Raw genomic sequence first — 24,546 nt, forward strand, 5'->3', positions numbered from 1 at the left:
ATCTTTCTCCCTTTCGATTTCTCAGCGCTCCAGCCCGTTTGGTAACAGCATCGCAACGTTGACTTCCCAAACTCGGCGATACGCCAAGGTAGGGTGCGATTAGCGCTCAGGAACCAAAATCTCACGTCTCCCAGCTCCCGAACGTGACCATGGCCACGCGGCACGAAACCACTCCCACGAGTAATTCTGCCTTTATGCCAGGCACTATCGAATGTAACAATGGGGTTTTGGTAGCGTGCCGAGTTTCGGGCCTGTCTTGTTCACGAATTAGGGACTCGGGCACGCTGGTTTGGCATTGGCCGATCACTCTTGCCGCTGTAAGCTTAGTATGGGGTACGGCCAGTTTTACGGCCAGTTCTATGCGAATTGGTGGAAATATGGCTTGCGAAAGGAAACTCAGCCCAGCTCTCCGGTTCCTCTCCGGTTGCTCTGTGCGTGTCTCGAGGACGAAGCTTGGGTGAACATTCAAGGTAGGTGGAAGCTATGACAATCACCAATTGAGTAGTGGGGGACGGCTAGTTACGTCCGCCTCTCAACTGCGAGTAGACGTCTTCTCTTTTTTCTTCTCTTTTAGGCGTAGGTATGTAACCCATATTGACGAGTGGGTGGGCGCTTCTATTTCCCCATGTTTCACACTCCTTCTTGATTCCAGATTCGGCCTGCCCAAGCCAACAAACATGCTCTTGTACTACCGGATATGTGAGGTGCACTTACACGCGCGCGTAAGAGTCTTGGACTGGAATCTAAAACGGAATACTTTGGCCTTTTCTCAACGTGTCCGGGCGATATGCAGGCTTGACCATCGTGCAACATGCCCGGGCGATACGCAGGCAAGCTTGGCTTTTGTCCTGCCACAAACCTTGGTGCAAGTAGACAGTTGATAAACACTACCCGGGGCTGGGAAACTGTCAAAACCACCGTCCCCCAATGATCTGCTGGTGATGACGTAGGCTGGACGGTTGACATTTTTTTTTGGCGCTTGCCCAGCGCTATCATGTCTTCATTCTGCTGTTTGGCAAGTTGCCATCCATGTAAATTGAGGAATGGCTGCCTCGTCTACCCACCACTCAATCTCCAGTTCAACTCTCGCTCGGCTATAAATGCAAGAAAAATAGTTAAGAGTTAAGAGTTTGAGTAGTATATTAAGATAAAATAAAAGTAAAAGAATAGTTCGTAATTAGAAAACCATACTCTCTGTCAGTAGTGCGATCTCGCTGGCCTCGAAAGCTTTGCCGTTGAAAGCCTTTCACGTGGACTCGGCCTACTTGGGGACTGGCGTATGAGTTGGGGAGCGAATGTTCCGCCAAACATATGGGATTTTTGGTCCTAATTTCCGAGAAATGTGAAAATGTGAGCGTATTGAAGCCCGCCGTAACTATATCGAGACAGTTATTGATAGACTTTGTTTGTAACTACCAAAGTGGTATTGGGCTTTTAATAGGGGGCAGCCGCCATCCGTATTTCTAAAATGGATTTACATCTTCTAATTACGACAATACAGAAGAAATAGATGTATTCTATTTAGCAATATAATTCCGCCTAGTATTCAGGGCAATTTCAACCAACACGGCTGGTCCACCCTGCCTCAGCGCCCCTCCGCAGTGCAGCTCCACCAGGCAACAACGCACCCCGCCATTCACCACGTGAAGCTTCTCCCACGAACACCATCTGTCACTATTACTTTCTACTAGAAGAGCTCACACACCCTTTCCGCATCAAACACCATATATCACCGACTATCACAGTGCTGTTCTACATTGATGGCATCTTCCGGCGCCCCTGTGGATGCGCTCGCGCAGACCGCCGTGCCTAATCAGGTTCTCGTCACTGGTACACTTCAGCTACACTCCCATCTCGTCTGCACCTCTCGCTAACGCGTCCTGCAATGTAGAGCTGCCCAAGTTCGACCTCGATCTATATATCCAAAATTACAGCGGTTCGTCTCGCAACCTGTGCCCGTCACGCACATGGAGAGGCACTAACTTGATGCACCAGGACGAACGCGGTTCGACCGGTTACTCTTAATAGGCAAAAGCAGCGTGCCTCTGCGGCTGGAGGCTTTGAAAGCCGCAATTGCGGAAGCCAAGAACGGCAGAGATGTATCTTGTTACAAACAAGCATGGGATAACATCCGCAAGGTGGCACGCGACGAGCCCGAAGCGAAGCGCGACGACGCTTGGATCGCTGCCACAGAAAAGTCCAACAAGGCTGAAACGCAGCGTCTCGAATCAGAACTCAAGGGCTATAAAAACAACCTCATCAAAGAAAGCATCAGGGTACTGTTACAAGATATGCGCAGCTCAGGCCGTGCAAACGCCAGGTGCTAACATTATGGTGCAGATGGGTAACGAAGACCTGGGTCGGCATTTCGAAGCCATTGGCAAGCTGAATGAAGCCACCGAGGCTTACAGCCGCATGCGTCAAGATATAGGCACCACGAAACATATCCTGGACTGTGGTGTACATATGATCAATGTGTCACTCTATCGTCGAGATTGGAACATGGTTCTTACCAACGTCGCCAAAATCACAGGCGTACAGTCGACAGACGAGGCAAACACGATGCAGACATTCGTTCGTGTTATGTATAGCATTGCTCACCTAAACTTGGGCAACTACCTCGAATCGGCAAAAAGCCTGCTACTCATCGATTTCGCCGCGCCTCCGGCGGAGTACAGCCACGTCACCAGCCCAAACGACATTGCCGTCTATGGTGGCCTGACAGCGCTCGCCACCATGGATAGGACTGAGCTCCAGCGTTGCGTACTAGACAATCAGTCATTTCGAACATTTCTAGAGCACGAGCCCCATATCCGCAAAGCTGTGAGCTTGTTCGTCAGCGGTCGTTACTCCAACTGCCTCTCCATCTTGGAATCGTACCGCTCTGATTATCTGTTGGATATTTACCTGCAGAAGCACGTCAAGGAACTCTACAAGCGTATTCGCACAAAGTGTATCGTACAATACTTTATCCCCTTTTCACGTATTACTTTGAAAAGCCTCGATGGCGCTTTCGGACTGGCCGGGGAGTCTCTCCAGGATGAGCTCATCGCCATGATACGCAACGACTTCTTAAATGCTCGCATTGACGCGAGAAACCAGGTGGGTGCAACTGCACAATGCCCTTTGTATCGACGAAATCCTTACCTGCTCGTCTAGCTGCTTGTTGCTGTTCGACCAGACCCTCGTGCAGACATGCAGCAGAAGTCATTGGAAACGGCTAAAAGGTACGAAAGCGACGCCGCCGAACACCTCCGACGTGTTAGCCTCATTTCTGCTGGGCTCGAGGTACTGCCTACGAAAAAGGATCTTGCTGGCCCGAACGACGAATGGTTTGATGATCCAAGACATCTAGCTGCGACGGAGATCGTGGAGGCTGTGGGCGCTGAGGTTGAAGAGGCCTAGGGACGGCTTCGTGTACTCTCGCTCTCTCCCGCTGGCAGCTCTTACAGAGAGTATTAGTGTTGAAGAGGCATCCTTGGAGCCTGCTCCATTCGCGCTCTTCGTTATTCGCTTCAGAGAAATAGCTCCGTGCAATTCCCGAGTTGGCGCATTGACTGCTCGTTGGGTTTTTTATTTTAGCATACCAGTACAGGCAGGCAGGCCGATCCATTACGAGCAACCATTGCGAATGAAGCAGTTACTATGATCAGCTAATCGTGGTCACTCTGACATCTGAATTCTCCTATGTAAAAGCATTCAAGTAAGCCGGGCGTTGGGCGCAGGGGGTATATTTTTTATTCGTAGCGCGTCTACAGTCCCATTGTACAAGCTTCTTCCTGTTCCATCCGTAGTTTTTGGGGGGGGGTTACTCTATCCCACCTATCCCATCAGCTGCCGCAAGTCCTCTGGCGGCCAGCGCACCTGCGCAAACGTCAGGCAGCGCTTAATGCTCTGCAGAAACTTGCGCGTCACCTCGTCGCCCATGACGTGGCCCTTTTCGCCATTGTGCAGCTTCTCGCGCGCGCTGCGCTCGTGGATACCGACCATGGTCACGCCAATCGGCCAGGCGGCCTTGCCGATGCTCAGACGCAGGTAGCCGTTGTTGGCGTCGACGTAGCGGCGCTCCTGCAGGGCCTTGACGATCTCGACGACGGGCTCCAGGAGCGAGTCGTCCAGGTCGCCGGTTTCAAATTTTCGAAACAACTAAGGGCGGTATTGTGTTAGTAGACACGTGGAAACGCCGCGTTGGGGTGCGAGCGCTCACCGGCTTCATGTTTTCGATGGTTTGTAGCATCGCGTTGTAGGCAATCTTGCTCGCGCTGGTCTCGCGCCTCTCCTGCTCCATCGTGCGCTGATACGTGCTGAGCACCATGGTAAAGTAGCTCGCGAGCTGTCTGTACAGCCACTCACGCCCCTCGGCGTCCTTTGGCACCGCATCCACCTTCATGTCCTTTTCGTCCACCAGCCGCAGCGTCGTCGGGATCGGCCCGTCCGTCAGCACCGTGCTGGCCTTCTTGTACCGCCGCAGCCGTCCCGCGTGCGTCTCGCCAAACAGCACCGCCGGGTGGCCGAGCTCGCGCAGCTTCGCAAATAGCGCCTCGTCCGGCACGTCGTCCGCGGGCACGCCGGCGCCTTCGGCGTCCCCGCTTGGCTTCTCCTGCTCGGGCAGGCCGAGCCGTCGGCGCCTGGCTTGTTCCTCTTCCCAGTCGCGCTCCTCGCGCCGCTGCCGCGACTCTTCAGCCAGCTTACGGCGTTTCTCGTCGCGCGCTTCGCGCTCTGCGGCTGTGTCGTCCTCGAGTTTGCGCTTCGCGGCGGCCTTGGCTTCGCGCTCCTTTTCTAGGGCGGCCTGCTCGGCCAGATAGGCTTTTTGGCGTTCGGATTCGATCTCGGATCGTTTTAGGTATTGTTTCTTGCGGCTGTCGTCGGGCGCGGGCTTCTTGCTCTTGGACAGTTCCTTGCTCATCAAGGCTGCAAAGTCCATGGTTGCGTACAGCTGTGTTGCGCGCGCCGGTTTCCGTGCAGCTTCGATTATGAATATATATGTTCCAAGTCGTGTCTATTTCGTGAGTTCTCGGAATCGTTACGTCAGTTAAGGCGCAAATTTGTCCAGGTTGAAAGTTGGAGGTCGCGATCGAAGAGCTATCGATTGCGGCTATTTGCCGGATAATTTACCGCGACCAAAAGTGAAGCCGTCGCTGACCAGTATCTTCCGAAAACAGCGACTGGACAACCTACCATCATCCTTGATAATTTAGCCAATACATAGCTTTCAGATCGCTTGCCTGTTACTTGTCCATATTGCCTGTCCAAATGGCAGACGTGAGCGAACCTCAACAGGAGCCCCCGTTTCTAGTTCGCCTGTTCTATAACTCTGGCTCATTGATACAGTAAGTCCAGCATCATCGCTATTTGTTGCAAGATACTAACACGGACTTTTCTAGCCCAGACAGATTTACAAACTCAGCTTCGCTATCATCTGTCAATATCTTTACTTGGCCGTCATGCACTCTCCAAGAATTGGTTTATGAGCTTGCCGATGCTCGTCCAAATCCACTACCCGCACCGTCAATAGGCACAAGAGTGGTATTCCAACTTGTATATCCTGATTTGAAAAGTGCAAGCTCCGTGGGTGGTCGGAGAGCAAACTTTGCGGTCAAGGATCTCGGCAGTCATATCGTCGGCGCCGGCGGCCCTGGTGCCGAAGACGACGAGCATCTCGATACAAACAGCAAAGGCCGCGGATCCACTACTTGGACATTACAGGACGCGCATTTCGCGGCTGGGGACTACATTTCATGCGCAATATTGCCACCATTAAGCGATGGGACTGTTGCGCCCGCTTACGATGCAATCAGATCGCAGGAGGCTCCAAGGCAAGCCATGCCAGATCAGCCATCAATATTTGGCAACCGTCGAAACAGCCATAACCAAAATACCCGGCCCATGCATGAGAGTGAAGGGCCTCGATATCCGCGTGGCAGTTGGAAGGGGAATAATGGGCGTGAACAACCTGGCCGTGCGAGGGGAAGGGGTCGTGGTAGAGGCGGCTGGTGACCCAATTGCCCCTTGAACCGTTGTAAATGAGAAAAGCTCAGTGAATTCCACTTGAGTCATGTAGTTATACCCAGATATTGGTCGCGGTTTATATCGGGAGGTGCTCGAAGGTGGTCGGCAATTGGCTTTATTGCGGCACAAAGTCACAATATATGTACACAGGTTTCTCCTTAACCCACGGGCTTTCTTCTCTCCCATTATTTCTCCCACGCCGTGTCGCCTTTTCTCTTCGCTCGTAAATCCCAGAGGCCCTTCATGTGTCTCGTTAGCGGTAGTCTGGGTCTGGACAGTTTGCCTACTCACGTCTGTCTTATAGGCAATGTAGCCCATGATGGCGGGGACGACCGCAACATACATCAGAGTGATGCGGGCGTTCTTTGGCGTCCATCGGAAGTACTGCACGCGGTTCTTCTGCATCGCTATTACCTGCAAGTTAGCAAAGTTCGGTCAATTCGGGCCCGAGGTAGGGATTCGTAGCGCACCCTGCAGCTTCAGGTAGGCCGGGTCCGGCTTGACGTCTACTGTTCGTCAGTAAAGATCAGCGGATTCAATTCGTCGAAACCCACTGAGGTGCGCCATATTGACAGGTTTGCTGGTGATTTAAGCTGTGATGCCGTTGTCAGAGCTGGTCGGTCGCGACAATCTTCAGGCCGGGCTCTTGGATCTAGCGCATTACATAAGGTGAATTCTTACGCTGTGATTGGTGGATCACTTTGGTTAGCTGGCTAACCTGTACCTGTCGACGGTGAAGAGCATCGTCCATTTGAGTACCTTTTGGGATGTTTCTCGCGAGTTTTGCGTTTCAAAAGGCTTCCTTGAATTTCTTTTATATTTTCTGGCCTCAAGCTTGTGTTAATAAGGCGAAAGGGTTGCGGGTATTGCAAGCACTGACCTAAAAGTGTCGTAGATGCTTCCAAGCTTCACCAAGTGTGAGTGCTCATTGCACGCCGCAGATTGCTCCTGCAGCACCTAGTGACTGATTCGGGCCTGGGAAATAATGAGCAGATAAAAGAATGACAACGGCTATTCTACTAACATCTTGGCACGCTTTTTGCCTCTCAAGCGTTGACAATTGACCGAATCGCAAACTCGATATCACGTGACACCGCTCCAATCGCAGCAAGCTAGCGCGCGTTGCTGTCCCTAACTAGGAGAAAATTACCATCTCCAAAAGCGATCACGCCAAAATAATTCCATCAACACCACGTTTGGCCGTTGCTGTACGCTGCTGTGAAAACGGCATCTCCTCCATCGGGAGAAGAACATTTTGCGACACTAACGGGTGCTTTATATTTCAGATTGTTGAGATTCAAGCACTTAGCGCGTCGTGACACGCGCGCGGCGTGAAGCCATTAACTAGGCAGAACATCTCGCATCGACCATCACGACTGGTCGTGGAAGCCTCAGCATGTCGCATCCACCTCCACCACCACCAGGCTGGGGGCCTCCCCCCCCCTCCACCACCCCCATCATCGGTGCCACCTCCTCCGTCAGGACCTGCCCCTGCGCCCCCCCCTCCGCCAGGCTTCCAGCAGAGCGACCCTCACATGGCCAAGTTTGCACAGAAGAAGCAGGAATGGCTTCGGCATCAGCGAAATCGGTTCGGAGAGAAGCGCAAGGGTGGCTTCGTTGAGACGCAAAAGGCAGACATGCCGCCGGAGCATCTGCGCAAGATCGTGCGCGACATTGGCGATGTGTCGCAACGACGATACACCAACGACAAGCGCAGTTATCTTGGCGCACTGAAGTTCATGCCCCACGCTGTCCTGAAGCTTCTCGAGAATATGCCAATGCCCTGGGAATCTGCACGCGAAGTCAAGGTTTTATATCACGTCAATGGCTGCCTGACCCTCGTCAATGAGATCCCTCGCGTTGTCGAGCCTGTCTTCTTCGCGCAGTGGGCGATGATGTGGACCTTTATGCGCAAGGAGAAGGCGGATCGAAGACTATTCAAACGTATGCGTTTTCCGCCTTTTGACGATGAAGAACCACCGCTATCATGGTCCGAAAATATCGAAGACGTCGAGCCTCTCGAGCCAATCCAGATGGAGCTCAATGAGGAAGAAGACGAAGCCATCTATGAATGGTTCTACGACCACCGTCCGCTACTTGATACACCACACGTCAACGGGCCCAGCTACAAGTCATGGAATATGACATTGCCTCAAATGGCTGCCCTCTTCCGACTCAGTAGACCCCTGATCTCCGACGTCATCGACAAGAACTACTTCTACCTCTTCGATCTCAAGAGTCTTCTGACTGCCAAGGCTCTCAATGTGGCTCTGCCAGGCGGACCGCGATTTGAGCCTCTGTATAAAGACATTAACCCCAATGAGGAGGATTTTGGCGAGTTCAACGCGATTGACCGTATTATTTTCCGAAACCCCATCCGAACCGAATTCCGAGTCGCATACCCTTTCCTATACAATTCTCTTCCACGAAGTGTACACATGTCTTGGCACTCGCAACCCCAAGCTGTCTTCAACCGTGCGGATGACCCTGACCTGCCGACCTTCCACTTCGACCGCCGCATCAACCCGATTTCGTCCCGTACTGTTGCACCCAAGAACGCCGATATTTCTCTTGAAGACGAGCTGTTCGGGCCCGGAAACAACGAAGAAGACGAGGAGGATGGATTCACTCTTCCAGCTGGCGTTGAACCGTTCCTCGCCGATGAAGAGCTCGACAACGAACACACCTCATCAGCAATTGAGCTTTGGTGGGCCCCGTTCCCCTTCGACCGACGCTCAGGACGCATGGTGAGAGCACAGGATGTGCCTCTCATCAAGCAGTGGTACCTCGAGCACCCGCCTTCCGACCGACCGCCTGTCAAGGTTCGTGTGTCGTACCAGAAGTTGCTCAAGAACTATGTTCTCAACGAGCTGCACAAAAAGAAGCCCAAGGCGCACAACAATCAGAATCTATTTAGATCGCTCAAGCAGACCAAGTTCTTCCAACAGACCACGATAGACTGGGTAGAGGCCGGTCTTCAAGTTTGCCGCCAAGGTTTTAACATGCTGAACCTGCTGATTCACCGCAAGAACCTCACATACTTGCATCTGGATTACAACTTCAATCTCAAGCCTGTTAAAACTCTCACAACCAAGGAGCGAAAGAAGTCTCGATTCGGAAACGCTTTCCACTTGATGCGAGAAATTTTGAGATTGACCAAGCTCATTGTTGATGCCCAGGTTCAATACAGACTTGGCAACATTGATGCCTTTCAGCTTGCTGATGGTATTCACTATGCATTCAATCATGTTGGCCAGCTGACTGGTATGTACCGATACAAATATAAGCTCATGCATCAAATCCGCACATGCAAGGATCTGAAGCACTTAATATACTACCGCTTCAACTCAGGACCTGTCGGAAAAGGTCCTGGTTGTGGTTTCTGGGCCCCATCGTGGCGAGTATGGCTTTTCTTCATGCGAGGCATCATTCCTCTTCTTCAGAGGTGGCTCGGAAACCTATTGTCGCGACAGTTCGAAGGTCGACACAGCAAGGGAGTTGCCAAAACAGTCACGAAGCAGCGAGTCGAGTCCCACTTTGATCTTGAACTGCGTGCCTCTGTTATGTCTGACTTGATGGATATGATGCCTGAAGGTATCAAGCAAAGCAAGGTCAACACAGTACTGCAGCACTTGTCTGAAGCTTGGAGATGCTGGAAGAGTAACATCCCCTGGAAGGTTCCCGGTCTTCCTGCGCCTATCGAGAACATCATTCTCAGATATGTCAAGTCAAAGGCCGACTGGTGGATTTCCGTCACGCACTACAACCGTGAGCGCATTCGCCGAGGTGCAACCGTCGATAAGACTGTGGCGAAAAAGAATGTTGGCCGCCTGACTCGTCTCTGGCTAAAGGCCGAACAAGAGAGACAACATAACCATATGAAGGACGGTCCTTATGTCTCTTCAGAGGAAGCAGTAGCCATTTACACAACAACCGTTCACTGGCTCGAGTCGAGAAAATTTTCCCCAATCCCGTTCCCCAGCGTTTCTTACAAGCACGACACGAAGATTCTGATCCTCGCTCTGGAGCGTCTCAGAGAGGCGTATTCCGTCAAAGGTCGGTTGAATCAGAGCCAACGTGAAGAACTGGCCTTGATCGAGCAAGCATATGACAGCCCTGGTACTACTTTGGAGCGTATCAAGCGATTCCTTCTCACCCAGCGCGCTTTCAAAGAAGTCAACATCGATATGAACGACAATTATAATACCATCAACCCAGTGTACGACATTGAACCCATCGAGAAGATCAGCGATGCCTACCTCGACCAGTACCTCTGGTACCAGGCCGATCAAAGACATCTGTTCCCGGCCTGGATCAAGCCTTCTGACTCTGAGGTGCCCCCTCTCCTGGTCTACAAATGGGCCCAGGGTATCAACAACCTGAGCGGCGTGTGGGAAACAGAAAACGGCGAATGTAACGTCATGATCGAGACGGAACTGTCCAAAGTCTACGAGAAGATGGAACTGACAATGCTCAACTCTCTTCTGCGTCTCATCATGGATCACAACCTGGCTGATTACATCACCTCCAAGAACAACGTTCAGCTGACATACAAGGACATGAATCACGTCAACAGCTACGGTCTAATCCGTGGACTGCAGTTCTCCGCCTTTGTCTTCCAATACTACGGCCTTCTTCTCGATCTGTTACTGCTTGGCCCTCAGCGTGCGAGTGAAATTGCTGGACCTCCTCAGAGCCCCAACGATTTCCTTCAGTTCCGTGACAAAGAGACCGAAACTCGACACCCCATTCGTCTATACAGCAGATACATCGATAAAATTTGGGTCTTCCTTCGTTTCACAGCCGAAGAATCTCGAGATCTGATTCAGCGGTTCCTAACGGAGCAGCCCGATCCAAACTTCGAGAACGTCATTGGCTACAAGAGCAAGAAATGCTGGCCTCGTGACTCGCGTATGCGTTTGATGCGCCATGATGTCAATCTGGGCCGCGCCGTTTTCTGGGATCTCAAGAACAGACTGCCACGTACTGTCACGACCATCGACTGGGATGACAGCTTCGCCAGTGTCTACAGCAGAGACAACCCCAACCTGCTATTCTCTATGAGCGGTTTTGAGGTTCGCATCCTGCCAAAGATTCGAAACCAGAACGATGAGTTCCCTGTGAAGGACGGCGTGTGGTCGCTTGTCGACAACACGACCAAGGAGCGAACTGCGCATGCTTTCTTGCAAGTCACGGAAGATGACATTGCTAAATTCAACAACCGAATTCGCCAGATTCTGATGTCGTCTGGATCTACGACGTTTACCAAGATCGCTAACAAGTGGAACACTGCTCTCATTGCTCTTTTTACATATTACCGAGAAGCCGCCGTTTCCACCGTGGAGTTGCTTGATACCATTGTCAAGTGTGAGACCAAGATCCAGACGCGAGTCAAGATTGGTCTCAACTCCAAGATGCCCTCTCGTTTCCCTCCTGCTGTCTTCTACACTCCGAAAGAACTGGGTGGTCTCGGTATGATATCTGGCTCTCACATTCTTATCCCCGCTAGTGACAAACGCTGGTACAAGCAAACCGATACTGGAACCACTCACTTCCGAGCTGGTATGACGCATGACGAGGAGACACTCATTCCCAACATTTTCCGTTACATTATCCCGTGGGAGGCTGAGTTCATTGATTCGCAGCGTGTCTGGACCGAATACTCCCAGAAGCGCCTCGAAGCCAACCAGCAGAACCGCCGTCTGACTTTGGAAGATCTCGAGGATAGCTGGGACCGCGGTTTACCTCGTATCAATACGCTCTTCCAAAAAGATCGTAGCACACTAAGTTTTGACAAGGGTTTCCGTGCTCGTGCTGAGTTCAAGGTCTACCAGCTGATGAAGAGCAACCCTTTCTGGTGGACCAGCCAGCGTCACGACGGAAAGCTGTGGAACCTCAATGCCTACCGAACTGATGTTATCCAGGCACTTGGTGGTGTTGAGACCATTCTGGAGCACACTCTCTTCAAAGCTACAGGTTTCGCATCCTGGGAAGGTCTCTTCTGGGAGAAGGCATGTCTTGCCAACGGAACGATGCTTTTACGACATGATCATACTCAGGTTGCTGTTGAAGATGTCAAGGAGGGCGATTTGCTTCTCGGCCCTGACGGCGGGTCCAGACGCGCATTCAATGTGGTCAATGGCAAGGACCGACTGTATCGAATCAAAATTGACAACCAGAAAGAAGACCTTGTCGTCACCACCAACCACATCCTCGTGTTTCACAAGGAAACGGCAACCGCCACCTATGATGCTCATGAGATGACTGCTGCTGAATACGCCGCGCTGGAGTCTGCAGAGAGAGCCAAGTATCTTCTGTTTTCCACTCCGCGCACGACAACTACGGAGGGTGCCATCCCAAAGACGGACAGATTCGTCGTCAACGACATCGTCCTGGAAGCAGAGGCGACAGAATGGGCCGGATTCCGTGTGGATGGAGACCAGCTCTACCTCCGCCACGACTATCTCGTGCTTCACAACAGTGGTTTCGAAGAATCGATGAAGTTCAAGAAACTGACCAATGCCCAGCGATCCGGTCTTAACCAAATTCCCAACCGTCGCTTCACCCTGTGGTGGTCCCCAACTATCAACAGAGCCAATGTCTACGTTGGTTTCCAGGTCCAGCTCGATTTGACTGGTATCTTCCTTCATGGCAAGATTCCAACCCTGAAGATCTCTTTGATTCAGATTTTCCGTGCGCATTTGTGGCAAAAGATTCACGAATCTGTTGTCATGGATATGTGTCAAGTCTTCGACCAGGAGTTGGAAGCTCTGGGCATCGAAACTGTTCAGAAAGAGACTATCCATCCCAGAAAGTCGTACAAGATGAACAGCTCGTGCGCCGATATTCTGCTCTTTGCAAGCCACAAGTGGAATGTTACTCGCCCATCGCATCTCAATGACACAAAGGATGTAATTGAACCGACCACCACGAACAAGTTTTGGATTGATATCCAGCTTCGTTATGGCGATTACGATTCTCACGACATTGATCGTTACACGAGAGCCAAGTATCTCGATTACACCACGGACAGTGCCAGTATCTACCCGTCTGCCACCGGCCTCATGATTGGTATTGACTTGGCTTACAACATGTACTCGGCGTACGGAATGTTCTTCCCTGGCCTGAAGGTTCTTGTTCAACAGGCGATGGCCAAGGTTATGAAGGCTAACCCCGCCCTCTACGTCTTGCGAGAGCGCATCCGCAAGGGTTTACAGCTGTATGCCTCCGAGAGCAACCAAGAATTCCTGAACTCTCAGAACTACTCCGAACTGTTCAGTCAGAAAACTCAGCTGTTCATCGATGATACCAATGTCTACCGTGTCACCATCCACAAGACATTCGAAGGCAACTTGACTACCAAGCCTATCAATGGTGCCATTTTCATTTTCAACCCTCGTACCGGCCAACTGTTCTTGAAGATTATCCACACCAGCGTCTGGGCAGGGCAGAAGCGTCTTGGACAGCTCGCCAAGTGGAAGACTGCTGAAGAAGTTGCAGCTCTCATCCGATCATTGCCCGTTGAAGAGCAGCCGAAGCAGCTGATTGTCACTCGAAAGGGTCTTCTTGATCCACTCGAGGTTCAGTTGGTTGACTTTCCCAACATTTCCATCCGTGCTTCTGAGCTGCAGCTTCCTTTCCAGGCGGCGATGAAGGTCGAGAAGCTCGGCGACATGATCCTACGAGCCACGGAACCGCAGATGGTTCTGTTCAACCTGTACGACGAATGGCTGAAGAGTATCTCGTCATTCACGGCATTCTCGCGTCTCGTCCTTATTCTGCGTGCTCTACATGTCAACCCCGACAAGACGAAGCTCATTCTCCGCCCGGACAAGACTATTATCACGCTGGAACATCACATCTGGCCATCGCTGACGGACGAAGAATGGATCAAGGTTGAAACACAACTGCGTGACCTCATTCTGAATGATTACGGCAAAAAGAACAACGTCAACGTGTCCAGTCTGACCAGCAGTGAAGTGCGAGACATTATCCTGGGTATGGAAATCTCTGCGCCTTCCATGCAGAGACAGCAGGCTGCCGAGATTGAGAAGCAGCAACAGGAACAAGCTCAGCTCACCGCCGTTACCACCAAGACGCAAAATATTCACGGTGAAGATCTTATTGTTACGACCACCTCACAGTTCGAGCAGCAAACGTTTGCTTCCAAGACTGAATGGCGCACACGTGCGATTGCCACATCAAACTTGCGCACGCGTGCCAAGAACGTATACGTCTCTCCTATCGACAACGATCTTGACGATGTCACCTACGTGATGCCGAACAACATTTTGAAGAAGTTCATCACCATTGCCGATCTGCGCGTGCAGGTTGCTGGATTCCTCTACGGCGCCTCCGCACCAGACAATGACCAAGTCAAGGAAATCAAGTGCATTGTCATGATGCCGCAGGTGGGCGGCCTCCGCAACGTGCAGCTACCACAGCAGCTGCCTCAGAGCGACTTTCTCGAGGGCATGGAGCCGCTCGGCGTGATCCACACCGCGTCTGGCGGCGAGCTGCCTTACATGACGGCCGCGGACGTGACGGAGCACTCAAAGCTGCTTGACGCGCACAGCGAGTGGGATAAGACCAACACGGTCACCGTCTCGGTTGCCTTCACACCTGGTAGCGTGTCGCTGTCGGCCTGGGGCCTCACGCCGCAGGGCTACCAATGGGGTGTCGACAACCGGGACCTACAGAGCGACCAACCGCAGGGGTTCGCGACCACCATGGGCGAGAAGCGCAAGCTGCTTCTGAGCCCGCGCTTCCGAGGCTTCTTCCTCGTGCCCGACGACGGCCGCTGGAACTACAGCTTCATGGGCAGCGCCTTTGCTGGCATGGAGAAGAAGAGCGTGCACGTCAAGCTCGACACGCCACTGCCATTTTACGGCGATCAGCACCGCCCCGTTCACTTCCACAGCTTTGCTGAGCTCGAGGACATTGGTGTCGATCGTTCGGACAATTTTGCATGAGGGGATTGCTTTACAATGAAATGAAAGGCACGAAAAAGTCTAATTTGGAGATGGGAAAACAAAGGGGGTGGCGAGCATGAACAATCTCTGGTCAGAACTAGGCGTTAGAAGCTGAAGGGGAACATTTTACTACTACATTATTGTACTTTTTTTTATTGGTCACATTTACTTGATTTCATGTGTACGAGGAGCATGACAGTTTGTTATACTAGCTTTATTTACACGTATTGGGTTTAAAATAAGACGAACTTGAAAGAGATTACTACAATGCCATATAGTTTTGCAAAAGGACCCTGTCAAAGATTGCCTAATAAGATAGGCAACCCGTTTCAGGACCGCAGACGTGTCCTCTGATTTAATATTCCGACAATGCTTGCCGGTCAAGGCATCGACATCGGCATTCATGGGGCCACGCCAAGTTGCCGTACCGTCGTGAAATGTGATGCGTTTCTAGACTACTTCTACGTCCATAGAATACATGGTCAAGACCTATAGCTGACGTAAAAGCGCGCAAAGGCTGCGGCTGACGACTGGTAGTTGCATCTAAGCATTTTCCCCGGGGAGAGAGATCATCTGGTAACTATGGGTGGCGCCGATGACGTGACGTCTCAGTCGGCGTCGTGGTGAAGCAGTTCATCGAGCCGAACGCGAGGAAATGATGCAGCTCACTGGGGCAGCCTTGCATGCATTGTACGCCGTAATTTGGGCGAGGACGGCGAAGAGCGACGGGCGCTGAACAGCTGCCGGAAGCGTGAGCCGGAAGCAGTGGCGCCGCCAAAGAACAAGAGGCGAGTTACAAGTTGAAGGAGCACCGCCAAATTGGACTATTTTATGCATTATGCACGTCCAATCTGTAAAATTATCCTACATCGCAATGGACCACAACTGTGACCTGCGGTGACCACCCTGCCACCTGCGCAGGGGGCGGACGCCGCAGGGTTTCTCGCAGATGGCAAGGGGTTGGGGGGCGTGGTTGCAGGCACACAGAACAACGGGAGCCGAGGCGAGCGAGAGGACAAAGAGAGGCCAACTTGGCTTGAGGCTAGACTCTTGTGCGTGATGTGCAGACCCCGTGGTGGGGGACCATGACGACACAATCGTTGTACCAGTGAGCGGGAGCGCGCCTGCATAACATGGGAGAACGAGGGATCGCGCTGGAAGCAGCCGACGACTGTTAGTCACTTGACTCACTTGAGACGGTGGCACCCACAATAAAGGCGGGCAGTCTCTAGTTTTCTCGAGACTTCGATTCGTGTCTTGGTCCGATATTCTGGTCGGGTGCCAACTGCCAAGAGACATGGGGGACTACCGGCCTTTCGAGGGATAGTGGGAATGGCGCTATAACTCTGGAGAGAGATTGACTCAGACATGGGCGCCACCGGACGATTTTGACAGGTGCGCAGGGTTAATTTTAGAGCTGGATAGCCTCAGGATAGGGCATTGGGCCGCTGACTGGTAATAGTTTGGACGGGTCAGTGTCGGGGGAGCAGAGCGCGAAGCGGGCAAAGCCGGGGGTATCAAACCGCAACTGTGACTGTGAGCGTGACTATTGTGTGATTTTCTTTTTCGTCTTGACAATTTAACCGCGCAGTAGAGGGAGGCATTTGATAGAGAGCGTCTCTTGATAATTGGTAGAGTTGCAGCCGGAGCTAGCCGGAGCATGCAGGACAAGGGACGCACGACATTCCTGGGCTGTACAATAATTAAATGAACCCGTTGTTGGCAGGAAATAGCGGGCAGTTGGCGAGTTACGAGAACCGGAGATGGCCGCTTTGCCGCTGAACCTTTTGTCGAAACCACCAAGGTGAGTGAGTGTGGCAAGGTGGTGGGAACCGTTGACCCGTCGCAGGCAGGGCGAGGATGCCGGTAGAGGAAGGGGGGGGAGGAAGGAAATTAGAAGGACTGGGGCTATGGAGATATGGGCGTTGGATGAGGCGGTTTTGTGTTGACGGGAGGCTTGCAAGGTTTCCTAGGATGGCAGCTCAGAGAGGAACTAACGAAGAGGAGAAGAAAAAGATGGAGGAGAGAGAGGAGGCTGGCTGCAATGAGTGGTAGCCTTACAACCCTCATTGCCTGATGGTGCCTGGCGTGGAGAGTGTGGTGGGCGGAGGCTGGGCGGAGGCTAGCCGGGCTTTGGCGGGCCACGTTTACGAGTAAGGAAGGAGGGGCGTCCGCCGTTGGGCATTCCTTCCCCTGTCCGTCCTGTCCCTGTCTTTGTCCAGGTACCCGTGTTCCAGTCAGGTATGGAGAGGTACGTCCGTACCAATCCAGTACCTCCATACGATACGGGGTCTGGCAGTCGGCCTCTTTCCATGTATCCCTACGGAGTAGGTAGGTACCTCGATAAATACTGGCAATCGAGCAAACGGCGACTGACGGACCGGCGACTGCAAACGGGCACAGTGCAAACAGACAGGCAGAAACGGAAGGACAGAAGAGGACATTCGCCCATCTCCCGGAACACTATGCTAGATAGCATCACCAATCTCATCTTCAACATCATCACCAAGCGCCATCACCATCCATCATCATCATCATCATCATCATCATCTCATCATCGCCATCACCACTACCACCACCACACCCTCGCTCCTCGGCAATCAATAATGCACTCCAACCTGCCCACATAACAACCAATCCCACCCCCCATGCCCATGAGGCCTACACGGGTACCCTTCGGATTGGATAGCCTCTCGCTCAAATCAGCCCACTCTCCATACATCCATGCTGGCCTTTTCCTGCACATGCACATCGCGCACACCCTGGCCCATGTCCATCTCCCACCGCCCGCCGACCCCCAACCCCATCGATGTATGTACATCAGCGCTGCGCCGCTGCTTGGCTCGGCATTGCTTGACTTGTCGTCAACGTTCAATTTCGGTTGCTTGCACTGTTGCACAGCACAACTCATAGCACCTGCACCAACACATGCTAACGAACCTGCTTGCGTCATGCTCAAATAAACCATCTGTCGCGCCGACAGCCTCTTGGCCTCGAGATAGTCATGCTGCGACCCCCACCGCTGGGTTTCGATCCCCCACCACGGAGCTTTCCTCTGGGCCGCTCAGTAGACTGTTCTCGAGTCGCTACCGTCTCAGTCTTGCCCGCATAGATTCATTGTCGTCAGCCGTCCCGCCGCCTGCCAAGGAGCGCATCGTCTTTCATTTCTCGACACGAATTCCTGCCGTCTTGCTGCCCGTTGGCTTGCGCCGGCCTCTAACCATCTGCGTATGCATAGGTAGGTAGTCTTGCGCCGCCTTCGTCTGCTGCTCGTCCCGCACCGGCCAGGTTCAAGGTTCAGGGTTTGATTGAAGACTCCAGTCGCTCGAGATCCACGCCTGGTTTGGGCTACATCTCCGGCCCTTTTCTCACACCTAAAAAGCATCGAAGCTACCCGCCACGCTTTGGTTGCGTTCCAATGTGCACAGACGTGGCTCGCTCTGTGGTTCCTGAGTTTCATAGGCCACCAATCCATCCTTCCGTCCACCCAGCGCCATTCGGTCTGATCTTTTGCCAATGGCTTGTGACGCTCATCCGGCACACCACCACTTCCAGCCACTAGTCAAAACCTCGACCTAATCAAGTCAGGCACACCACACGCACCAAGCACCAAGCACCCATTCACACACGCGCGTCAACCCGAGCACTCAAACCATTCTGACACTGCATCCTTCTACGGGGCTCTGGTCTGCACAACTCCGTGCCTGCTCATGACTGCGACGGGCCCGCTTGGTTCCGCTCGATTTTTGTCGTTGGTCCTTCAGAGCGGTTATTTTCATATTGACTTGACCGCGCACAGCGCAGCACCACTTCAGACTTTCTGTGCGTGACTTGTGGTCAGTGGTTCTTTTGTCTCCAATATGACAGGGAACACGCCCACCTCGCGTCTCCCGACATCCTCGACTATAATGGCATTCGGTGTATGCATGCAATACAGCCACCCCCTCAGAAAATCTTTTTGACCCCTGTCATTGCACTCAGTGTCCACTTATCTGACATCTGTTACTTGTAGGCTCTTTGCATTTTCCATTCTTGCGCGCAGCCAATCCGAACCGCTCTGGCCAGTCGCGGCTTGCATTGGGCTTGCCTCGCGATGCTGCTAGCTCCATACCTACTTGCCCTTTGGTCCATTCACAACTGCCACAGTGCCCCAATCTTCAACCCAGCATGTCCGCTAACAACATGCTACATGTCTGCCTGCGAGTCGAGCTCCAGCCGTTGCAGGTCAGAAGAGTGCCCCTGTAGACGAACTCACCTGTCAGTCAGAGCTTTCAGTATTGTACTCAATCAGCGCAAAATCTTCACTAACCACAATGTATCGCAATATGTCTGTCTGGCTACTTGCTATTCTGACCCCCTTCAACTAGCTTTTCGCATCTGGTTAATGAGGCCGGTTGATGGCCGGCGATACATGCGCCCATCTGCAGACCTGCCCCAGTTTCTGCCACCCATCGTCACCTATACCCTCCAAGTGCCATGGTTGTTGGTATATGGTTTAGTGCCAATCGCGCCTCGTATGGGGTCTCTGGGGAGTCGTCTTGACCCAGGTCCATATCTACTCTGTGGCTGCCCACTCTTGGGTTAGTTGCATAACTTGCCCAAATTGTCTCGTCCTCGGCATCAGCCCCCGTCGACAAGGCGTACCCGTCCCTGAGGGTCGGCATGGGGCCGTAGAATCTCATGTGCATCTAGTCAAGGAAAGCCATCGACAGGATCCCATGCCCACCGGGTTTGGCAACGTATTAGTTAGCGGGCTTCCAAGCTTTCGAGACGGGATGGACGCAGAACGTACCACCTCACGACACACCACACGGATCCTCTTTCTACTGCGTCAGCATCAACTCTGGATAATGAGCTTCCCCCATTAATATTCATGCTGGGAATCTCCACAGAGGCGAAGCCTAAGCCTCGAGTCGTTTATATATCATCCCTGTGACGGCATTATAAACGTCAGATCTTATGTGCTTCACCCATTACGAGAACTTGACCTTAAAGACATCAACCATCACGCCAATACACAACAACTACTCGCGACAAACTTCTCTAGCGTTCATGCCTCTGATGATAACATCTTACCATTGTGGCATATTGACAGCAAAGAATCTACATTACATTCTGGACTTGGCGCGAATCGACACTCGGCCTATTCCCAATTCCCATCTTTTCGAGACGGCGGCGAAACAAGCCCCTGCTCAGCGCCTCACCGCACACCACTTACTTTCCATTCGCCACGCAATCTTCAGTGAAGCGGCCAACAAGAACTGCCCTGCGGTGATTTCCCATCGGGAAATTTTAGTTTCGGATTCTGAAGAAGGAAGGACATCATAACGGAGTACACTGCTCGTCGGACATCTCAGTCAAGCCGGCGCTTCTGCCAGCCCTGCTGCCCTCGCGCGGCTGCATTGCCGTCACCAATCAGTTTATTAACAACCACTCTCCCCCGTCAACCCTTGCCCGATACCCACAGCGAGCAAGGCAGGCCAAGGGTAACCGGGTCTCTTTTTCTCTTTTCTCTTCCCTTCCTCCTCTCCAGTCGAGAAAGACGTGGTCTGCTGGCTTTCTCTTCTACAAGTTTGCATTAACTATTCCTTCTGCATTCTTGATATCAGCTCGCTCCCCTCTTTCTCCCCTCACAAGTCGCCCGTGCCGGGGCGCCATATCGAACATTATTTCCATCTACAGACCGGCGACCGTTCAGGGCGGATCGCTCTGGAGGGATCCATGTATCAAGACCACGCTGGCGGACAATTATCGAAATACTTACCATGTGGACTACTCTGGTCAGCTCTCGCCTTCCGCTGACCAGAGGCAAGTCCACGCCGCATATGACACGTCCGCCTTCTCCGATACACAGCGGCAGCATGGCCAGGACCACCAGCAACAACATCATCAGCAACACCAGCAGCATCCTAACCCATACCAAAGAGACGTCATATCAGATTCTAGTATTCCTCGAATCCAGTCAGACTCCAACACAGACGCTGGTACCTCGCATCACCAGCAGGTTTTGGCGCAGCCGCAGGCGTCCCCGCACGGTTCTTCGCAGCTCCTCTTCAGTCCAGCCATGGGGCCACCTCGAGGGGACCGGATGGGAAATCCATTTGGCGCCCACGGATCATTAATAAATCCTCTGTATCCGACCATGTCGCCCTCCAACCCGCGACACTCGCCGTCCTCGCCACATCAAGGAAGTAGCTCTGGGAAGCGAGGGCGACCGGAAGACTTTGACCTGACATCCGCGGGTATGCAAGAACTTCAGCACCCGAGTCTCGCAGGAATGGTAACAACGCCAATGGGAGGAAGCTACTCGTCGGGGAGTGGAATGGCTGGCACGCCGCCGCTGCCCATGACGCACCACCACCATCTGCCTGACATGGGGCCGCCCTCCAAAATGATGCGAAGAGACGAGTCAGGGCAACTTTCGGCCGCTAGCATGGTTGGACAAGAAGGGATGCCGATGCCAGCACCGAGGCCACGGGGACCGAAGCTCAAGTTTACGGCCGAGGACGACCAGTTGCTGATCTTGCTCAAGGAACAAAAGAACTTGACATGGAAGCAAATTGCCGATTTCTTCCCTGGGCGCTCCTCAGGAACGCTACAAGTACGATACTGCACGAAGTTGAAAGCAAAAACAACACTGTGGACAGATGATATGGTACGTTGGCTGGTCTACTATTGTCGAAGTTGGCCTGGATTACTAACAGAACCTTGACAGGACCAAAAGCTTCGCAACGCGCTACAAGACTACGAAAACGAGAAATGGAGAATTATTGCTCACAAAGTCGGAACCGGGTTCACGCCCGCAGCGTGTCGCGAGCGAGCCGCCCAGATTGGTATTGGCGACGAGGAGTACCAGCCGCCTATGTCGCCCGAACCTGGGCCTTCCGAGAGCGGCATTGTCATGTACCCCGGTGAAGGTCGACACTTGCCATATCCAGATAAGCATCACCAGGGAATGCAGGAACAATAACAGTAACGGCGACTAAAGACAAGAGATGCAAATCACAGCGCTGAGACACAGATTGGTTCGACACACCCACCTCGCTTTATTTCTACTTCCTTCACTCTTTTTTTCCCTCTTATTTTGACACTATATATTTTGGCTTCTTTAACGCGGGGCTATGTGGCTCGTTTGTATGTTTTTTGTCTTGTTCTTTTGCTCGCCCTGTTAATCACAAAATATTATTTACGCGGGTACGAGCCTGCCTTACTGGTTGGGGGGTTTGTTGCAACAATACGCTTGTTCCGCGGAAAGGGAAATCTGACCTTATACCGCCAAGGTTTTCGTCCCAACTTGCCCAGCCCTGTCTCCCGCTGTGCTTTCTGGTTTCAGCTGAGTGTTGGGATGGATGGAAGGGGCGCATCGTCGTGTGTGTTTCAATCGAAACGGGAAGAGAGGCACGGACAAAGGGGGAAAAATGAAAAAAAATATTCATTACAAATGGGCTGTATTATTTTCTTACAAATACCCAGCACCGGCGTTGATTTTTTTGGGTTTGGAGAATCTCTACGGATGGGACACTTTATCGGACTCGGGGCTTTTTTGGATGATGCATTTATTCCCCCCCCAACTGTGCATGGAAAACAAGAAGGAAGAAGGAGGGTAAACGACGATTGGAGTATCTAACGAAGTTAAAGTATTTGCTTATTCTTTTTGCTTTAACTCTCTTTTTCTATGCTGGGGTCGATGTATAAACGAGCTAATGCTTGCTGCAACGCAAATCCGTGGCTTGAGTACTTCCATGTTCATCATTACTTTTTTGTTCTTCTGGACTTTTTGTCACTTGAGCGGCGTGCGAATTACACCCATCAAGTCTAAACGCAAGGACCGCATGTCACCTTTTTGAAGCCAACGTACTACGTGGCCATGAAACGTAGCATGCCATGGCGTGGAAAGGTCCGAGAGTATCACCACTCCTCACCGAAAAATGCCTGCGCCGACCCTGGCTCCCAGTACTTACTTATTAGTTGTTTCATATTTTGTTCCCTGCGCAAACCCGGTCCGGGCCGCTGCAGAATCGCGCCTCCACTCTACTTGCCTAGAATGGACTGAACAAAAGCGAGTGTGATACGGAGCGCATGACTCGACTTTGGCGGCCGTTTCTTCTTCTTTCAACTACTGGCTGCATTTACGTCTGTTAAAAAGTGCGCGGCGAGCTGCTCCTCATTCATCACCACGCGCCGCTCGACTAGGTCAATGACTTGCTGGTGGACGCTGACGTCGATGCTCTCGGCGCGAAGGTACGCCGCCGCGTCGACGAGCCAGCCGTTGAAGTCGCGAATCTCAGTCGTCGGCTTGCCGGCCTCGACATCCTGCAGCATGGAGCTCTTGTTGTCTTTGACGCGGATGCCGGCGCGGTGCAGCATGGCGCGCAGCCGGGGCTGGGCGAACCGCGCCGTGAGCTCCGCGCGCAGCTCCGCGGGGCTGCGGCGCTGCGCGTCGGTCGCGAGGATGGGCGCGCTGCTGGCATCGGCGACGAGCGCCTGCAGGATGCGGCTCGACGAGGCGAGAAGGCGGTCCATGACGCGCGCGGGGATGCCGTCGGGGGTGACGAACAGCCCACCCGTCTTGCACCGCAGGATGGCCGTCAACGGGTTGATGCACGTGTTGACGATAAGCTTCTCGAGCTGCAGTACCCAGACGTCGAGGCTGCTAAACGACGCGGCGTTGAGGATGGTTGTGCCGGTGATTTGGGAGGTGAGGTATGCGGCGCTTGGGGCGGGCGCGGCTGGCGTGTCCTGCAGCACGACGGGGCCGAGGTAGGCGTCGGCGGGCGCGGCGAAGACGCTGGAAAAGGGGCCGGTTGAGTACAGCCCATGGTTGGTGACACAAAGCAGGGGGGTGAAGCCGCCGCCACTGCTGCCGCTGCCGCCGCTAGGGAAGCGCGCGGCCATGTAGGAGGCGCCGTGCGGCGGCCACAGCTTGGACATGCCGTTTTGGGCAAAAGCCACGGCGCTCTGCGCGTCGAGGTACCGGCGCATGCGGTCCACCTCGGGCAGCGCGGCCTGCGCCTTGGTGGTGACGAGCAGGTTGTGAATGGTCCCGCCGTCGGCAGCTTCGCGGATCGGGGCGTGGCTGTCTGTCTCGGGTGGTGGCTCTTCTGTCCACCATTCAATGGCAAAGTCCTTGCAGGTGTGGACTTGGTCTCGGCAGGTGACTTGGATGCCGTTGCTCGCGTGCCACTGAGCGAGGAGCTCCTTGCGGTGCACGAGGAGCGTAATGGGCGGTGGGTCATGGGCCCTGGAGCGAATGTACAGGGCGTACAGGCGGCCGAGGTTCCCGAGACCGAGAATGTAGAGGCGGCGGGCGGCATCGTCGGCGGGCGGCGCGGAGGACGACGCCGGGGAGAGGCCGAGGTGTGCGGGTGTCCATGCGTAGAGCTTTGGTGCGGGATTGTTGGATTCTAGGAGGGAGGAGAGCCATGGCGGTGGCGCAGTGGCCTGCGAGCCCATGCTTCGCCTTGCTATGAAGCTGAGCCGGACGGGTGAGTGAGAGGGAGCCAGGCAATGGCAGCGGGACACCAACGGCCGCGAGGCTTTCCCCCACATTTCAGTATTAACAAAC

At 53.2% G+C, this 24,546-nt stretch overlaps 7 protein-coding genes across 7 annotated transcripts; 4 read left to right on the forward strand and 3 right to left on the reverse strand.

Annotated features, from left to right (window-relative positions):
* Positions 1-1,760: 1,760 nt before the first annotated feature.
* Positions 1,761-3,405, forward strand: CCM_01601 (COP9 signalosome subunit 1, putative; the record flags this gene model as incomplete). The annotated part of the gene is made up of 5 exons (XM_006666756.1): positions 1,761-1,830; positions 1,892-1,936; positions 1,996-2,276; positions 2,341-3,102; positions 3,160-3,405. 5 exons carry the CDS (start codon positions 1,761-1,763, stop codon positions 3,403-3,405), a joined length of 1,404 nt encoding a protein of 467 aa, XP_006666819.1.
* Positions 3,406-3,822: 417 nt separating this feature from the next.
* CCM_01602 (potassium channel regulatory factor) lies at positions 3,823-4,924 on the reverse strand (the record flags this gene model as incomplete). The annotated part of the gene is made up of 2 exons (XM_006666757.1): positions 3,823-4,146; positions 4,208-4,924. 2 exons carry the CDS (start codon positions 4,922-4,924, stop codon positions 3,823-3,825), a joined length of 1,041 nt encoding a protein of 346 aa, XP_006666820.1.
* Positions 4,925-5,253: 329 nt separating this feature from the next.
* On the forward strand, positions 5,254-5,997 carry CCM_01603 (Sin3-associated protein, putative; the record flags this gene model as incomplete). The annotated part of the gene is made up of 2 exons (XM_006666758.1): positions 5,254-5,330; positions 5,385-5,997. The coding sequence occupies 2 exons, from the start codon at positions 5,254-5,256 to the stop codon at positions 5,995-5,997; spliced, it is 690 nt and encodes a 229-aa protein (XP_006666821.1).
* A 197-nt stretch (positions 5,998-6,194) lies between these two features.
* Positions 6,195-6,576, reverse strand: CCM_01604 (NADH:ubiquinone oxidoreductase 6.6kD subunit; the record flags this gene model as incomplete). Its single annotated transcript, XM_006666759.1, has 4 exons — positions 6,195-6,248; positions 6,301-6,416; positions 6,480-6,515; positions 6,564-6,576. 4 exons carry the CDS (start codon positions 6,574-6,576, stop codon positions 6,195-6,197), a joined length of 219 nt encoding a protein of 72 aa, XP_006666822.1.
* An 829-nt stretch (positions 6,577-7,405) lies between these two features.
* CCM_01605 (pre-mRNA processing splicing factor, putative) lies at positions 7,406-14,981 on the forward strand (the record flags this gene model as incomplete). The annotated part of the gene is made up of 3 exons (XM_006666760.1): positions 7,406-7,472; positions 7,522-12,020; positions 12,069-14,981. 3 exons carry the CDS (start codon positions 7,406-7,408, stop codon positions 14,979-14,981), a joined length of 7,479 nt encoding a protein of 2,492 aa, XP_006666823.1.
* Positions 14,982-19,940: 4,959 nt separating this feature from the next.
* Positions 19,941-21,951, forward strand: CCM_01606 (MYB DNA-binding domain containing protein; the record flags this gene model as incomplete). The annotated part of the gene is made up of 3 exons (XM_006666761.1): positions 19,941-20,252; positions 20,278-21,636; positions 21,697-21,951. The coding sequence occupies 3 exons, from the start codon at positions 19,941-19,943 to the stop codon at positions 21,949-21,951; spliced, it is 1,926 nt and encodes a 641-aa protein (XP_006666824.1).
* Positions 21,952-23,093: 1,142 nt separating this feature from the next.
* On the reverse strand, positions 23,094-24,434 carry CCM_01607 (2-dehydropantoate 2-reductase; the record flags this gene model as incomplete). Its single annotated transcript, XM_006666762.1, has 1 exon — positions 23,094-24,434. The coding sequence occupies one exon, from the start codon at positions 24,432-24,434 to the stop codon at positions 23,094-23,096; it is 1,341 nt and encodes a 446-aa protein (XP_006666825.1).
* Positions 24,435-24,546: the final 112 nt, after the last annotated feature.

Source organism: Cordyceps militaris (assembly GCF_000225605.1).
Source record: "Cordyceps militaris CM01 unplaced genomic scaffold CCM_S00001, whole genome shotgun sequence".
NCBI classification, from domain to species: domain Eukaryota; kingdom Fungi; phylum Ascomycota; class Sordariomycetes; order Hypocreales; family Cordycipitaceae; genus Cordyceps; species Cordyceps militaris.